The sequence below is a fragment of the Bidens hawaiensis genome, unplaced genomic scaffold (genome assembly GCF_021521415.1).
Source record: "Bidens hawaiensis isolate Kalapana, Puna unplaced genomic scaffold, B.hawaiensis_p1.1 tig00002338_1, whole genome shotgun sequence".
Classification (NCBI taxonomy): Eukaryota; Viridiplantae; Streptophyta; class Magnoliopsida; order Asterales; family Asteraceae; genus Bidens; species Bidens hawaiensis.
In genome coordinates, this window is record NW_027491126.1 from 40,676 (window position 1) to 59,336 (window position 18,661).

General features: G+C 33.3%; 2 protein-coding genes across 2 annotated transcripts; both read right to left on the reverse strand.

Annotated features, from left to right (window-relative positions):
* Positions 1-154: 154 nt before the first annotated feature.
* On the reverse strand, positions 155-5,595 carry LOC143617881 (uncharacterized). The gene is made up of 9 exons (XM_077090289.1): positions 5,470-5,595; positions 4,569-4,719; positions 4,320-4,495; positions 3,707-3,774; positions 3,521-3,622; positions 2,778-2,933; positions 2,062-2,154; positions 1,488-1,608; positions 155-739 (listed from the first exon to the last, which is right to left on the reverse strand). Exons 2-9 carry the CDS (start codon positions 4,664-4,666, stop codon positions 657-659), a joined length of 897 nt encoding a protein of 298 aa, XP_076946404.1. The 5' UTR covers positions 4,667-4,719; positions 5,470-5,595; the 3' UTR covers positions 155-656.
* Positions 5,596-6,786: 1,191 nt separating this feature from the next.
* Positions 6,787-11,479, reverse strand: LOC143618725 (rho GTPase-activating protein 1-like). Its single transcript, XM_077090820.1, has 5 exons — positions 11,153-11,479; positions 9,965-10,085; positions 9,541-9,660; positions 7,918-8,148; positions 6,787-7,269 (listed from the first exon to the last, which is right to left on the reverse strand). The coding sequence occupies exons 1-5, from the start codon at positions 11,275-11,277 to the stop codon at positions 6,799-6,801; spliced, it is 1,068 nt and encodes a 355-aa protein (XP_076946935.1). The 5' UTR covers positions 11,278-11,479; the 3' UTR covers positions 6,787-6,798.
* Positions 11,480-18,661: the final 7,182 nt, after the last annotated feature.

Consider the following 18,661-nt stretch of genomic DNA (forward strand, 5'->3'; position numbering starts at 1 on the left):
TGTATTTTTCTTTTTTTTTTGTTTTTCTTTTTCGATTGCTTATTTTAATGGCATGGTGGAGAATGACCTATACGAGAGGTTGAGGGATGAGGTTGAAATGGAAAAAAAGTAAGTTGGCATTGACATGCCAATGAGAAGAAACGAGAATAGTGTATACCCTTTAGCATAAGGTTTTCTATTGCTCTTTTTTTTCCTTTAATTTCTAAAATAAGGTATAGAACTCAAAATAGACCCATCTTTTAAACTTCTTGAGTTTTATATGTTAGTACAAATTCATGCATTTGTGCTCTCACCTTTTAAGCGGGTGAAAAATATTAGAAATACCAATAAAAAATGTACCATCCTGGATTTGTTAAAATAACAACTTCCCAAAGCTTGGATTCATACAATACGTCTCGTACCGTTGCTACTGAACTTGTCGAAAAATTCGAATTTAGGTGCTAGGACCTCCACATGATAACCATGAATCAAGGAAGCATCAAAAGTGTGACAACAAACAATTAATATGCACGTAACTGTACAATAATGCATGGCCTAATATTTTATAAATTACCCTTAATAAAAATAGAAGAAATGTAACAATTTATAACAAGATTAAGAAAAAAAAAACAGTACAATACAAATGTAAGATCAATTTTAAAGGGTTTGCAACGAGATCATGTTAAATTATTAACTGAGTCAACCTGGTGTTCTTCAACAAGAGGAATTGTCTTCCGTGTGATCACTTGCATTGGACCCCCTACATGAAAACCAAGCTTAAACTTTAACCATAGACTATGTATATTAAGTCATTTGTTCAATAAAAATTGCAGTTTTAATGCATGAAATCTCAATAAACATTTATCAGAAAAAATAAATTGTTACTGAAATAAAGTTAACATGTTACCTAAAAGTCATCCAAAGTGTATGTTTAAGGCATGAAACCTCAAAATATCGTTTATCTTACAAATCAGATTGTTTCATGAAATAATATAACTTTTGTAATCATATTTGACACCAGCTAAGTTGTAGAAAACTTAATAAGTTTGTACAAAAATAGTTTCAGGTCGACCGGGTCCATCAAGCACAGAAAATGGAAGAAAATTGTTTTAGGCCCGAATTCAATTTAGGATGTGTATACCAGATAAGAATTATTCAATGTTTTTGGAACCAGCCCGGACGTCAAACCGGTCCACTGGTCAGACCATATGACGTCATAAATAATATAAAATTTGGAACTATGTATATCTAATTTCATAAAATACCAAACAAATTTAATTTTTTAGTGTGAATTTGTATAAATATTTTACTTACATTAATATAATGTAAAACCTAAAATAGTAAACAAATAAATGCATAACTATGAAAAACTATTATCTTTCAAATGTCACAAGATGTAATACCACTATGCAACAACGAAATAACTAAATATAAGTAAAACATCTAATTAAAAGTTAGAAAATAATATTTTACTTAAATGAATAAAATGTAAAACCTAAAATACTAACCTCCATCATTCTGCCTGCAAATGGCTGCATAGTGAGAACCAGCGAGTTCCACATGTGCAAACTGCCAATTGGTTGTTAAGTTGGTTGATTTCTCTAGAGGCACAATTTCTATTGTAGAATCCTGTGAACACGTAAACAAATATGAAAGTATTTGACTTTATGTTTGACCGGGATTTTAACGCAACCAACTGTGAAAGGGAAAAGAACTCATAAATGTGAAAGGGAAAAGAACTCATAAACCCTAAACCCTTAATTTCAATTATTGAACAGGTCGGTTTGGGCTAGTTTTTAGTTCAAACCAAACCAAAAACCAAAAATGTTGACTTTTTTAGTTTTTGAAAACCGTTCGTTTTGGTTTTTTCTAATTTGGTCTTTTCGCTTTTTGGTGTTTTACCATTTGGGCTTGAAACTTTTGGGCCGAAAAAAAACTGGCCAAAATAATTAATTTGGGCCTAAATCTTTTTATTACTCAATGATTAACTGATTACATTTGGGCTAAAAGACTTGGATTATAGTAAAATTAAAATATTATAAATTACTTAAAACTTAAAAATGAAAATTCATACATTTGTACCTCGAGATTTGGATTAGCAGCTCGGAATCTAAGGGTGAAGGTGTTGAAAGGAGCGGCTGAGAAACCGATTCCCAGTGCTTTAACATACGCTTCCTGGAATTAGATTATTGGTTATAATTTAATAAACTAGATAACACAGTTAGAAAGTGTATATATTTGTTTCATATATATACCAATAATATTCCACAATTAGAAAAAAAATGCAAAGATTTAAAACACATGTAATTAACTAAATAAACAAACGTAACCAGAAACCTTTTTTCACAACATAAAACTACATATAGCAAAAAGTAATTATAAGAAAAAGAAAAACAAAGCAGGAGTGTAAACGAGCCAAGCCGTTCGTGAGCTACTCCAGATCAGCTTTCTAAAAGCTCGAATCGAGCTGGACTTGCACGAGCTCGAGCCTCATTGAGCTTGAGCTTGCGAGCCCATTATAAAATATTTTTTATTAAATAAATAATTATATAATAGCTATTAATATAAATAAAATTGTGACAAAAATAACTAAATGAGTCGAATTTAAGCTCCCATAACTCAAACGAGCTGAGCTCGAGCCTAGATGAGCTCAGCTCTGCTCGTTTACGGCTTTACGCCCCTACTATAAAGTAACGACCCTAGAGAACCTACCATTCATCCTATGTTTATAACACCCATTATACAAGTAAAATGATTCAAAAGGTAAGTAAAACTAAAAGTATAAGGTGAAAAGAAACCTTTAGTGTCCATAACTTAATGAACTCATGGCGTTGAGCTTCGGGGTCTGAAATTGCAGTTAATGCTTCAACTTCTTCACACGAGAAGTATCGTTTGGCAAACGATAAAATATTATTTTTTGTTTTCCTTTGTTTTTCTTCTACATCGATACCAATCTATATATATTTAGAAAACAAAAACCAACTTAATAAGTATATATAACACCCCCCCCCCCCCCCCCCCCAACACACCCCTCTAAATTTGGTATAATAACATATTTAGCCTACAAAAAATCACAATACCAAATATACTCATTTTTAAATTTATGACATTTATACCCTTCCTTAAAAAGACAATATGAGAATTTGTAGTGTAAGGAGAAAAAAGGTATAATAGTCATATTTAAACCTGAATCTAGTGAAATGTTAAAGTATATTTGATATAATTTTTTTGGGTGGGTAATATGATATGTAAGTTCCTAATCCTTTTATTGAAAACTAATAATATCAAATATATTCATTTTTATATTTATTACATTTACACGATTCCATAAAGCATACACAATATAAAAACTTGTACTGTAAGGAGAAAAAAGAAGGGTATAATGGTCATATTATAAATTGTAATTAATAAACTTTAAGTGGGTATATTTGACATAATTTTCTTTGGTTGGGTAAATATGATAATATGTGAGTTTTCAAACGCATAATACGAAATTACCCCTAATAATTTTATAAAAAATGAGAAAGATAAGAAAACAAACCGGAGAACCAACGGTCACTCCACACGCTATCAAAGATGACGTGTGAGAGAGATTAAAATGCAACGGTGGTGGATACCAATCATCAGTCTCTTTCCAAATTACCTATAAAACAACTAACTATAATTATAATCCAGTGTTCGACCTTGAAAAAGTCAAAATTGACCTTGAAGACCAATCTATTCTAACCTCAGGTTTCCCATAAGCATTCTTTCCGAACACAAGAGACTTTGGGTTGACCCGAGAATGTAACTGATCTAGCCAAGAAAACATTGTATAAGCTCTTTATATTTATGTAGATAAGAAAAATTCTATGTTTTCAAAAATTAAATTAAGTTTGTAAACGAACCGAATGTCCAGTGAACACTCTGTGAACCGTTTGGCGGGAAGTTCATTTATGTTTGTATATTAGATAAACAAACGAACATGAACACATGTTGTTCATGTTCGTTCATTTAAATTCGTTAATGTTAATTTAGGTTTGTTACTTTATGTTCGTTTAAGGTAGTCAGTTTATGTTTGTTAATATATTCAGTTAACATTGATTTTCGCATTACTTTTAACTAGTTTTAGATCAGTTAATATTCGTTCATCTATGTTCAGTTATGTTCATTCGCTTATACTGTTAACAAATGAACATAAACGAATACAAACATGTTCATTTTCTTAACAAACGAACACGGACAAGAAAACTGGTTCTTTTAATTGATCATTCGTTCGTTGAAGTTAAACGAACACACACGAACATGCTATCTTTGTGTTTGTTCGCTTCGTTTACAAGCCTAAAATAAATTAGTCTCACATCTAGATATAGTAGTACGAACGAGCGTGCGCGCTAATAAAGCACTTTTTTGCAATTCGTCTCCACGCATACTGTAGACATGTTCTTTCTCAACTGGTGATAGAAAGTCAATATATTGACTTAGTAAAGATTGACTTTTGACTTCATTGGGTAATACATACCATAGATGGGTTTCCCTAGAAAAATCAAACCTTTTTAGTAAAAATGCTGTATAAAATTATATACAAAAATATTGAAACGAGACCATACATTCGAGAAGGAAGTTGTAAGGGAGTAGTAGAAAACATCGTGTGATTAACGCAATGCATCTTCATCTTAAAACCCAACTTGCAAATATATGACAGCATAAATCCTCAAAATAAAGCTTTACCTCTTCAATATTCTCAATATCAATATATAACTGCATTAAAACGTTTGTAAAATGAGAAAAGTTAAGCAAAGTGAAGAAACATGTGGACAAAACTGTCACTAAATGAATGAACAGAAACAAAAGCATCTTATTGTAAGTTGGAAACAACATTCTGGTTTCTACGTCACTAAACATTATATGAAGAGGTAGTGCATACATATTTGTCGTATAATACTAGAATCGTGTGTATCTGCAAAAAGACTGATAACTAATTACGTTAATTATGATAACTAACAAAAAATTAAGTAAAAAATGAAACCGGGAAGTAAAAACGATAGTATACAGCGTGTCTTCATCAATTCATCAGCTAGTTTTCTAGACAATTTCAAGATAAATGGTGTATGAGATTAAGTGATCAACACTTTGAATACTAACATACATATTTAATATCTGTACACCAATCTTTAAGTTTCTTGGATTCAAGAACAAAAAAGCAAAGTACATTGCAAAAAGTATATATATATCTAATAATAAAATCAGTCAGATTCAACAAAAATTAAAACAATAATCAAAGCTAAAAGTAAGATTGGTTTTTGGTTTGAGTATGAAATGAAAATGAAGTGAGTTTGGTTGAAGTATTTTATCAAACAGTTGGTGTGCACACTTGACAATAAGCTAATAATAATAATATCAAGCTACACATGTCCCTTAAGCATACAATACACAATCGTATCTGAACAAAAGATAAAAGCAGCACAGAAAAGTAAATCATTTGAATGAATATCATGGGTACTGACTGACCATCTAATTAATTAATGCTCAAGAACCCAAAATCAAACGATTGAAATCGAAGCGATTGATAACTGGAACCCAACAATAATCAAATTTCAATTCAACATGATCGAAAAACTTAATAACAAACACCTTGATTTCATCAATGGTGGTCAGTCAAACAAGGGGTTTAATGAATAGTTGAATACAATAAATTAACTAAAATGAACCATACTTTTGCATTTTTTTATTTTAAATATTTAATTGACTTGTCAAAGCGGGTGGATCACACGACATGCTGGTTTAGAGTGGGTCGGGTCAGAACGGACCAGCTTAAAACAAGGTTATCATTATAATTTACGGACAAATAAATAATGGTTTCAAATTACTTCAGTCATTTGTTCACTTTGACCTATTTAATTGAAACATCTAATTTACGGACAAATAAATAATGAGACGCTGGTAACCTGCCTCGGTATACATATTAAAAAGTAACATTCTACCCACTCACTATTCATCATTTGATTGTTTTCATTGGTTATTGACTTATGTTTACAAATGGTAGTGAGTTATGGATTCAATTTTTTTGTTTCTTTCTCATTGTATAAACAACAAAGCTTATGGTACAAGTGGAAGTGACCGGAAAGACGAAAACATTGTCAGTGTTTGTTGTGTGGTTGAGAAATAGAGAAAGCACCTAGATCTACACAACCGCCGCATCACTTGATGACACCAACTACAAGATCAAATTTGAAAAAACCGAATGTTCAAGCAAATGGTTATATGAATATTGAGAGAGAGTTGTGGTGGTGGTCATAGTGATTATCGTTGGTGGTATATTTAAAAAAGGAAAAAAAAAGTTCTATCAATGATTAAAGAATAAAACAATAATTTTCGATTTAAAACGTCGGTTGTTTTTGTTTGTGCCCTTGCTGCAATGAAATGAACTAGACCAGTAATGTAAAATCAACGCTGCACAACTCCCGTCATGTCCGCCGCTATGCGCGGGTCCCATCTTCTAGTTTCTATATTAATTTTACTGATAACTTATAATTTTTAAAATTTATAAAAATACAATTTGGTCATGAGTTAATTATTTTTTAAGTTCTTGTTACATTAAAAAAATAAATACTTTTTTAATTAACATGAAAGATTGCCAACACAGAACCTTTATATGAACCAAACCACCAAAAGGATTAACATGATCAACCCCAAATGCACATTAAACATAAACAAACAACCCATTAGTATGCATAACCAACATATACCAAATTTCACATCCAAACCAGATTACATAAAAGTTTCACTTTTTACCCTTAGAAATAGATACCCACTCCACCACCACCACCGGCCGCCACTTCACCGCCAGGCTTCGATCCTCTCGGTCCGTGCATTCAACCGACTCACAATCGTGCTCCCTTTACTCCTCTCTACGCTTTTTCTCAATCCTCTCTTTTGATTCAAGTTACTTGACTGCGGATTTCTACTCTTGGAACCTTGTACCACATTAACACCACTTTTTTCTTCGGACACACTAGTATGACTTTGACTTTGAAAAGTCAACTCACTGTGACAAACATTTTCATGGCTTCCCAATGTGGGTTCTTTAACTGAAAAATCTTGATTCTTGTTGTTCACTTCATCGGTCTCGTCACTTGTTCCGTGAAACGAGCAGTGGGGCTCGTTGTTCTCGTCAAAATGATCAAACTGTGATGCGGGCCCTGCTTCAACTATAGCATCCTCTCTTTCCCTTAGAGTCTTGACAATCAAAGTCTTGAGAAAGTTCATAACTTGAACAGCATACATCAACGCGGTCAAAGGGTCCGCCATCTACAATACCAAAGATTGTAACTTATAACTTTTATGCTATGCAATAATAGTTGTACCCACATGTACAACAGTACACACAGAATACTTAAAGCTTGAAGCTTTTATTATGTACCTAGGCATGTAAATGAACCGAACATTTAGTGAACTGTTCGTGAACTATTTGGCGGGAAGTTCGGTTATGTTCGTTTATTTAATAAAAGAATGAACATGAACAAAAATTTGTATTCATTTAGTTAAGCAACGAACATGAACACATGTCTTGTTCGTTCGTTTAGGTTCGTGAATTTTGCTCGTTTGTTTACTTCCGTTCATTTATATTCGTTTATTTTCGCTAGTTACAATAACCTTTTAGGTCCAATACATTGTTGTTCACAGTTACTTTCTGATTGGTTTTAGCTTAGTTATATTCATTCATCTATGTCCAGTTATTTTCGTTCATTTATGCCCGTGAACCGTTCGTTTATACTGTTCGCGAACGGAGATAAACGGACACTAGCATACTCATTTTCTTAACAAACATGAACAAGAAAACAAACCCAGTTCGTTTAACTGTTCGTGTTCGATCGTTTGTTCGGTTAAAGTTAAACGACAATCGCGGACATGCTCCATTCATGTTTGTTTTGTTCATTTACAGGCCTATCAATGTACCTGAGTCATGTTGGGTGCAAACACCATAGCAATATTACGCGCATCCATCTTATTGAGGTTTTCAAGTTGTGCCACGTCGGCCATTAGATTCACAGCCCAATTCATCAAAGAAGCTTCGGTTGGTGGGAGCAGCCTCACGAGCCGCGTACACTCTTCTTCTGATTGGGCCCGCATCACCTGCTCGGGCTCAATCGAATCCAGTAAACCATTCGGCAGTTCCCTAAACCAAGCCTACACATGAACAAATGGTCAACAAGAAAGCCAAAAATGTTTTCATGATTACATAAGTTGTTTGGAGAGAAAAATGGTGGCTAAATGGAGGAGTTGGATAACGGGTCAAACCACTTTCGAGTCAAAAAGGTGTGCATGGGTCGGATTGGGTCGGTTTTTGTTCAAACAGAAGCAAAACCCGAAAATTTGGTTTTGGATTTTTTTCGAAAACCACTCAGTTTTAGTTTTTTCAGTTTTGGGCCGAAAACGGGCCCAAGATAATGAATTTGGGCCAAGTCTTTTGGTTAATTAAATGATTAATTGAATATTATATATTTGGGCTAAAATATTTAGGTTACGGTATTCATTAAATTCTATGAATTACTTAACTTTCAAAACAAAAAATGCAAATCCAGAAATCTGGTTTGGTTCGCTTTTTTCAGTTTAAATTACATGCAAAACCGAAACCGAATTCGTTTTTTGGGTTTATGTACACCCCTACAAAAAGTGCACTTTTGGGTGCACATCTTTGTCCAATATTTTTAACATTTCTAAAATAAATAGGGTCAGGATCGATTACAAAAATTATATTATTTCAACAATTAATCTAAAAACTTAAAATTTTCGGCTTGTTTCCTTTTAAGCTTTTTTTTGTTCTTTTTATTAATTTTACTTCATTAAATTATATGATAATTCCCAAAGAAGAAGGTACAAGACAGAAAACATTTATCACACATGGTCTAGTTGTTTCATTCAAAGAACAGCTGTATCTACATCAACAACACTTCAATATATTAACATAATAAATTGAAGAGAACTTGTCTGCATTAATAATTGATAGAAACAAAACAAAAAAAATTGGGAGTGTTACGCATTCGATAAATAGATAAGTGTTTTAGAAGAACATAACAATAGACGCACCCAACGAAACACTGACGTGTCTATTTTTCTATTATCTTTTTTGCTTTTGCATAGCGATTAGCGTATCAATTACATAGAAAATATATTGAGAACGAACAAAATAATTGTTTAAGTGTAGTGTGTAACGAGCCAAGCCACTCGAGATCAAGCCATGCTTAAACGAGCTAAAGCCAGAGCTCGAGTCTAAAAATAAGGTTGTTTAATAAACAAGCCTGAGGTTCACTTATCAAGGTCAATTGGCCCGTGAGCCTAATATTTATATATATATTTATTTGATGTATGAAATATATATTAAAATAACAACTATTTAAAATTATTATAAAAACAGCCAAATTATACATATCATTAGTTTCATGCTCAATCTTTGGAAATAGAGCTTCAGCCGAGCCGAGCTTAAAAGAGCTCCGGTTTGGCTCGCTTGTTGACACTCCTATTGGCAAGTCAACCCATCCCGCCCGTTTTAACCTGTTATCGGAGTAGCAAAAGTGGTACCTTAATTAGACCCGCTAAGCTATGCACATCTATATTTTCGGGCACCTCTCCTCTATTCAATTGTTCCCTTATTTGCTCTTCTTGTGCATTATCACCGTTGATTCTAAAGATACCTTCCGCCTGCAAAATAAAATTATTGTTTCAATATCAAAATGCTTGGAAACTTTTGGGAAAATAAAAACGTTGTAATCTTGGTGGTCACGCAATCCATTTTCAAGTTGTACAATGATGTACCACTCATCAATGCATAAACACACCTTAAGGCCTCCATACATTTATTGTTACTAGTTCAACATGCTTAAAAGCTTTTGAGAAATCAATAAAGTTGTAATCTTGGAGTTCACACGATCCATTTTCAAGTTGTACATTAACGCATCAGGAATGTCTAAACTCTAAAGTACAACTCAGCAATGCATAAACGCACCTGAAGGCCTCCTTGAGCGTACAACCGACTCTGCATCATTAAAAGGATTGTCGGGACACTGTTTCCTCTAGAGTCGAATGAGAGTTGCATGGATTCGGTTGAAACACCAAACACACTTGTACTGCAAAAAAGAAAAAAAGCGAAGAGCAAATATTGATAATATAAGTATTTTTGCATAAAGGTTTCAAATTTTCAATATGCAACTATCAAGGTCAATCTTATTAGTTGCCAAATACAGTATTCAGTTATTTATATTTTTTAAGAGAATTAAACAGGGATTATTCTATAATTAAAATGTTCATTATCAACTTTGATTATGTAATAACTTTTTGTAGAATTTCAAGAATCACCATTCAGTTTCAATGTCAAAACTGGTAACCATTTTACCAAAAAAGTCAATGAACCCTTTTCTTCTACTAATAAAAAATAACAGACCCAAAATGCACATGACTTGCAGGGTTGGCATACAACACATGTGTATTCATGATGCAAGATTTATAAAAGCAAAAAACAACACATAAAAAAGTTGCAGGGTAGTACTGTAGATTGTACAACACCACAATGCACATGGCCTCAGAATCAACAACTATAACATGACAAAGAGCCAAACACATATGAAATCAAGGTCATATGTAGCTATTTCCAAATACAAAATTATTTAGATTTTGTAACAACATTCAACCTCAATTTTTTTTTTCTACTTGTAACATTCATTATTAACTTTGATCTGGTTATCATTTGTTTTCAAAATTCAAAGAATCAACATTCAACTTCAATATCAAAATTGGCAACCAGTTGACCTAAAAAAGTCAACACAAAAAATGCACACCGCCTCATTTTCAACAAGCAAAATATGATTATTGCTAAATTCTGCTTCCCAAATACAAAATTTAGCTAGATTCTGTTATAACTATAACCTAAAGTCCTAAACCTGTTTTCTACTTGTAACATACCTTATCAAATCTTTTGCTTCATATATATATATTAAGTCAAAGAATTTGACCTAAAAACTCAAATATGCATCTTTATTCTACCACAAAAAAAAAAACCATTGTCCCAAAAAAGTATTCATGATATGCATGAACAAATACTCATAATAAAACAAAAATGAGATGAAGGGTTGTACAGTACAAGTCATGAATGCAGAAAGTTTCCAAAAACAAAAAGATAATATCAAGAACAACAAACCTTGCACTTGGAGGTCTTCTTGGAACCTCAGGTTCAAACTCAACAGGTAAACCAAGAAAGCCATTAAACCTATCAAATATCACATGAGCAACATGCCTAACATCTGTAGGCACTCCAATCTCCATTTTGGAAGATGTCTTCTTATTATTATTATCACAAGTACTAAAGTCTTGAAATTTGACACTATTACATGAACCCACAAGTGATTTCCTAACAACAGTCACCACAACTGCCAACAATGACACTTCTTCTTCTTCTTGTTCTTCTTCTTCTTCTTCTCTCTCCTCTTTCTTCTTTCTTTCAAATTAGAACAAGGGTGGTGGTTGTTATTAAGGGAAGATGAAGCAAGTGGTGCTTGAAGTATTTCTGTCATTTTTTACCAAAAAGATTTAATTTTTATTCAATTTTTTTGGAAATTATGACTTGGGTTTGAAGGGAAGTTAATAATCTTGAATGGGTTTGGTGAATTTGTGAAAAAGATTTGATTTTTATTCAAGTTCTTGAAAATTTATGACTTGGGTTTGAAGGGAAGGTTAGAATCTTGAATGGGTTTGGTGAAGAATTTTGGAAGAATGGAATGGAGATGATGCAATGAGTTGGATTGAAGCAAGGGTTTTGGAATTCGGATGGTGAGAAATGTGCATCAAAAGATTAATAAATTATAAAATTTTGTTTTCTTGCTTCTTCAACTATGTAATGTAGTGAAGAAGTACAAGATTATTGTGCTTTATCAGGTTGTACTCTGTGCAGTTTTTATTGTGTTTGTAGTTTATGGCTTTGGAAAAGTGGTGTGGATGAAAAGATCCAGATGAGATTCTGTCTACTTTTGTTAAGCACTAGAATGTAACAAAAAGAAAGATAAAGTAGAGGAAACGGTCTATAGCACACCATGGGTTTTCATATATTAAGTTTTAAAGTATTATATAAAATTTATGGTTCTTTGATGTTGTAAATGCTAAACATATGACATCTTATGTATGTGAATAATAAGAGATAAGATGTCTTTTATTTAAAGTTATGTGTGATTCGATTTAGGAACTTTAAAAAAAAAATAGAAAATTGGGGTCGTTTTGTTTTGAGTTTGAGGTCTAGCAAACAAAACACATACCAGTTGTGCAATGTTTGTGTAAATCAAATTGTTTGTGAGTGCAATGTGTGTATTTTTGTGTTTGAATAGCAAAATAATGGTCCTAGATGTATGTGTCGAATATTGAATCTCCAAATAAGACATCAAAATGGGTGATGTGTGTAAGTGTGCGGGGCCTTGCAAAATGTGTGTATATGTGTAAACCAAACGTGTGAGGTTTAGTATGTTTAAATCAAGTGATGACTAGATTGTCGACCGCTCATAATTAGCGAATATAATGTTCTCGTTGATGGAAGAGTTAGGAGTATTAAGATATTACAGCAACCTGGCAACTTTCATATGATGATCATTAATTGTCATCATTATTAACTTCATTTTGGACTTAACTAGTCACATCGGTAATGTTTGACATAGAGTGTGATTCTCATGAACTATTTTTTAAGGCTGTGTGTAATGGGCGTAGATTAGGGGCGAGAAAGGGCGCAAACACCGCCCCCGGGGGCGATATTTGGGCGATTAGGGGCGGGGGCGGGGATAGTTTGTCGCCGGCGAGGTGTTAAAAATAATATTATATTATTATTACCGTTTGACAACGGTCAAATAATAAAAAAATATTTAATTTAAACAATATATATATATATATATATATATATATAAACATCAACTCTTCTTCTCCATTTTATATCCATTTTATACACAAATCATACCCAAATTCTTACAAAAAATTTAACAAAATGAATCCTAGAAACAACCCGAACCAACCGAACTACCAATTCCCTGGTTTCGGTCAAACGTATGGTTCGCAATCGAGCCAACCGAACTTACAATGGAACCCGATGAACCCGAACCAACCGAGCTATCCGTATCAATTTTCCAACCCGAACCTAAACATGTACGCTAACTTTCTCAGCCCCCAGAACACAATGCCGGCGTTCGGGTCTACACCACCGGAGTCGGAGCCGGTGACGGTGCCGGAGACGCAAACGGCACATGCCTCCGGTTCAAGCAAAAAGGCGACTCGTAAACACAAAAAGAAACAACCGGGGGAGCCGATGGCACAATGTGATCCATACAAGCATTGGAGCGATGAGGAGGTGGTGGCCCTAGCAAGGGCTTGGATCGTCATTTCGGAGGATCCCGACGTCGGTAATTTTTTAATATTAAGTATTTATTAAAAATGTATTTAGTGTTTATTAAAATGTATACTAATTGTGACAAATAATTTTAATTTGTAGCTAACTTTCAAGCCACCGGGATGTTTTGGAAGAAAGTCTTTGAAGCTTGGCTCGCGATAACCAATAAACCCGAAGACTACCAGGGAAAAGAAGCGGTTCAAGCCCACTGGAAGGGGCTTAACGCCGATTGTCAAAAATTTGCCGGGATAATTAATCGGTTGCAGGGGCCCGGCTGGCGTAGCGGGCATAACGACGGCGACATTATAACTCAAGCCTTGAACGACTTTCGAGCTCAGGGACAAACTTTTGAGCGGCCCGGGAAATCGTTCAAGTATTTGAATTGTTGGAAAAAACTACGCGTGTGCGCGAAATGGAGCGGGGTACCAACTGTTCCCATCACCCGACGAGCCAGCTCATCCCGACAATCAAAAAGGTCGAAGACATCGTCGTCGACAAATCCGAGCACACCAAACACACCCTCCGATGCTCGTAGCTTCTTCCTGGACGACATGGTCAATTTAGCCGACGATGTTGATATAGCCGACGACGAAGAGGTAGAGGAGTTGCCTCGACCACGTGGGAGATCGAGAAAAAATAAGGGGGAAGGTTCGTCGTCAACACGATTCAATATGGTGCCCGTTGAAATAAACAAGTTGGTCGGTCGTTTGGAAACAAATGCCACCGTAATAGGAAACGACCTTCGAGCATCCAACAAACAACAAGAAAAGCTGAACCAGACGTTGGAATTACGTCAAATGAAAGACGACTACGAATCCCTCAAAGCGGAGGGGTTTCACGAGGAAACCGCATTATTGTTTCAACGACGACGTGAAAAATGCGCGAATATTACGGATATTAGTTTTTTTTTTAGTTATGGTTTTTTTAATTTTTTTCTTTAGTTATGTTTTTTTATATTTTTAGTTATGTATTTTTTTTGTTATGTATTTTTTTGTATTTCTTTTTAATTTTGATGCATTTTTATTTAATTATTTAAATAAATTGATTTTTATTTAATTAGTTTAATTATAAAAAGAAAATAATAAAAAAAAGACATTGTGGGCCCAACTTGTAGGCCATACACCATTATACCCCAAAAACAAATTTCCACTCCTTGCTGACTGGGCGCCACGTGTCACAATTCACCCACAATTGTAGCTCATCCACTACACATGGCCTAACTAGACATCATTATGAATTTAGGGAATAAAAAGTTATGTAATTTTTCTTTAAGTTGGCGAACATAACACATAAGATAACAATCCATACAAAGTGACATCAAGTACATCTATAACAAACAATGTTACCAAATGTTATAAAATTATAGGGCAATAACAATCCACATGCTCTTAAGTCAGTTTGTATGTTTATGTAATATGGAAACCAATACAAAAAGGATATTGTAATTGAGCATCATGAACCACTGCATCTACAAATTTGTAAAAGAGCAAAGAAATCATACAAACATTTTTATACTACCATGAACGATAAGTTTATTATTATGAAATTTAAGATACCAAAAGGTTGATAAACCTAAAATTTTAGAACTAATACCCAAGAAACAATTTTTATCAAACATAATAACTAAATGAACATACGTGTTTACGTATATATTAATATACACGCATATTCACATAACCTCTCTTTTTTAACGGCAACAAACTTCTTATATTGAAATTTGAAACAATGTGTGCTCCTAGAAAAAAAAACTAGAAGCACACAAACTAACATACTAACAAGATTACTTTTGTTTGATTACTTATTTATCACGTTTTATGTTCCAAAATTGGTGATCAAGATTCAAGAATTCAAGATTTAGGGTTATCCTTGTTATCCTAACCCTGATAAGAAAGAGTGTTGGTTATTTTAACTTATAAGTTATAACCCATTTGCCCACCGAAAAAGCTACATGTTTTGGATACACATGTCGGTAAAAGTGATGAATTTGATCATTATTTAAGGCTGGATTTGGGGCAAAATGCATCATTACCTAAGCACACTTATGGGCTGATTTGAGTGCTCAAGCATGGGAGATTATTAAATAAAAAACTTAGTCTAAAAAGTATTGATTATTGTCATTAATTAATCATAATTATATTTTGGGGTGAATATAATTGTTGTGTTCCTAGATCAAAATCTAACCTATGCTGATGCTTTGGTTTTTATATTGTCATAACACATGGGTTTGGTTACAAACGGTTCGTTTATCCATGGAATGAGAAAGGGGGTTCGGCTAACCTTAAGTAATAGGGGTTAGGCCAGTTTAGGTTCATCCATGTTAATACATACAACCAAAATGGCTAATGTGAATAAATATATAAACAGTATGTTTCGAGTGAAAAATTAATAATTATCGGATAGCATGGATTGGCCAACAGTGTAGCCCACAGTCTATGTCTTCATTCTAAATGAATCACATGTTAGAAAGACAGAGCTTCTTTCAAGGTCATACAATGTCCATCCAGCTCTATCACCCTTGCAACAATGTGCTGAAATAAGAAAGCATCTCAAACTCTACCCACAAAACTTAAACGTATACACTATATCGTGCTGCACTTAAACATTCTTACGATGATGTGCATGCACCACCAAACCTATAGAACAGGTTCCCAACTCTCAAGCTTTCTTACAATATTCTTGTGTGTTCATGATTATATAATGATAATGTTTGATATATTGGAGAATCGTGTTGCACTTTTAGATTAAAACAATTTGACGGTATTCATGAGTTTCTCGATCGGAAAAAGACCTAGAGAGTTTCAAGAACAAATATGTGTATCTCTGTTGTGATTGTTCGTACACTAGATGACCAAATTCATGTATTTAGATTTTTCGAAAACTGGTAACAACCATGAATAGTTGAATGATAATAACTTGTTCATCCTATTAAAAGCTAGTTACACCCACATATTCCATCATTTTTTATTGTTCCTAACGTTTGAGCTTCTAAAAACTATATTACGCTATAACATTTTTAATGGTCGTACATCCTCGTGATATGATAGTCATCCATGCGTCCACTCCACACAGTGTTAAAATCTTAGTAACTTAATGGACGGTATTAAAAACATAACACAACCTTGGCTGCATTACATTGCTTAATTAATTGTATTGTGTGGTTCCCCTAAAAAGGAATACAGGTGATTAAAGACCTTAATTATTTACTAGGTTTCTGTACTAATCAATCTTTGTCTATCTTTATTTCAAGCACTTGTTTCCCAACCGGAAAACGTGTAATACAATCAAACATTGTAAACCATCAATGTTGCCAAATTGGTCTCATACATGATACATGAAGATAATGCTCATACGCACAAGTCATATATTGCATGTCATTGTGTGAGTGTGATGTAAACCGTAGCCACGATTAATAATGATAGATAAAGAAAGACATAAAGTTAACATGCATAAACTCTCACGTATATTAAGATAATGTTGTATCATTTTCTAAGAGGGGGTGGTTCATTTCTCATCACACACCACCACCAATGGTAGTGTGTCACATCACCAACCCCAAATCCATCACATGTGATGGATTTTACAAGGGGTGGTGTTCATTTCTCATCACACACCTTCCAACGGCTCCTCCATCCACAACGAATACATCCAACGGCTCCCTCCTAGATTTCCACTCCATCACTTGTGTGATGGCCATCACGCAACCATACCCCATCACGCTTGACAAAGGACCGGTGGCGGTGTTCAGTTACCCATCAAACGTGATGGGTGGCTTATCACGCGGTCCCCCTAAAGCATTGTATTGGTACGCAAATATAAAGTAATTACTTGAGTTAAATTTGCATTATATTGGTACATAAAGTTGGCTAATTTGATTAAAAAATGTTAAAAAAACATTATTCATTTTTTCTTCTAGATATACTGATAAGTGATAACTACTGGAATAGAATATATCCCAAATTAACCCAACGTTTAAGTATGGGCTAAATAAGCCCTACAAGGATATTTAAGCAGGCCTAAAGGCTAAAGGTGATGAGAACAAAGAAAAGAAAATTAGGAAGTGGCGAAGCCCTTTATGTAAATGAAACCATAATAATAGCTGTTAGGACTTTTTATTTCTTCATACTTTTTCCTAAATAATAGCCGTTGATCAAATCAAATGTCAAGAAAATAAAGTTCAATTTTACTAATTATCTTTCCCCTAAAAAACTAGAATTGTAAATGCACCAAGTCACTTATAAGACCCTCAATGTCAGCTTGCTAATAGCTTAAATCAAACTGAGTTTGAGCTAGGGGTGTTCAACGAATTGAATTTCGAATATTCGAATTTTTTCGAATCGAATTATTCGAATTTGAAATTTTGAAGTTGGATTCGAATTCGATTCGAAAATGAAGTGCGAATCAAATTCGAATCGATTCGAATTCAGTTAAAAGGTATATTTTAATTTCAAAACCACTATAAATTTGATTTTTTTAATAACAAAAAGTACAAGTCTATAAAATAAATAAATCATTTAAAGTTATCACACCCTAAATGTTCAAGATGATAATGTACAATTACATTAATTATTAACCAAAATTACGAACTTTCTATTATTAATCTCTAAAACTCAAAAAATTTATTTAGTTTATCTTTTCATAAGTATGTATATATATAATAAAAATAAAATGTATAATTTGAATTCGAATTTCGAATCGAATACGAATTTATGATTATAAATTCGTATTCGATTCGAAATTCGATTACTAAAATCGAGTTCGAACCTAATCGAATTCGAATGAATGAAAATCGAATTTGAACCATCAAATTCGAATGCGAGTCAAATCGAATTTTGAGTTATTCGAGTCTGATTCGAATACTGAACACCCTTAGTTTGAGCTGGAGCTCAACTTGTATAACAATAAACTAGTTCAAGCTTCACATATCAAAGTTTGATTAGGCTTGCCAATTTAAAAAGCTTATTATTGATTTTAACTTTGTTTAATGTATAAAATATATATAGTTGCAATGAGAATAGCTAATAATATATATTATGTTTCATAAAAAGATTATAACTATAAAAAAATAAAAAAATAACTAATTACTTAGTAAATAATGAGCGATTCGACTGTTGGGACTATTATTTAAACAAATCTTATTTGATATGTTAAATATATATGTGATAAAATGGTTAAACAATGTATATTATTTTATATAAAAAACTAATTGTAAAATTAAATATAAATAGTTAATAGATAAACAATTGCTTGAAACACTCACAAGCAAAGTATGAGATTTAGGTGTTGTTTGTT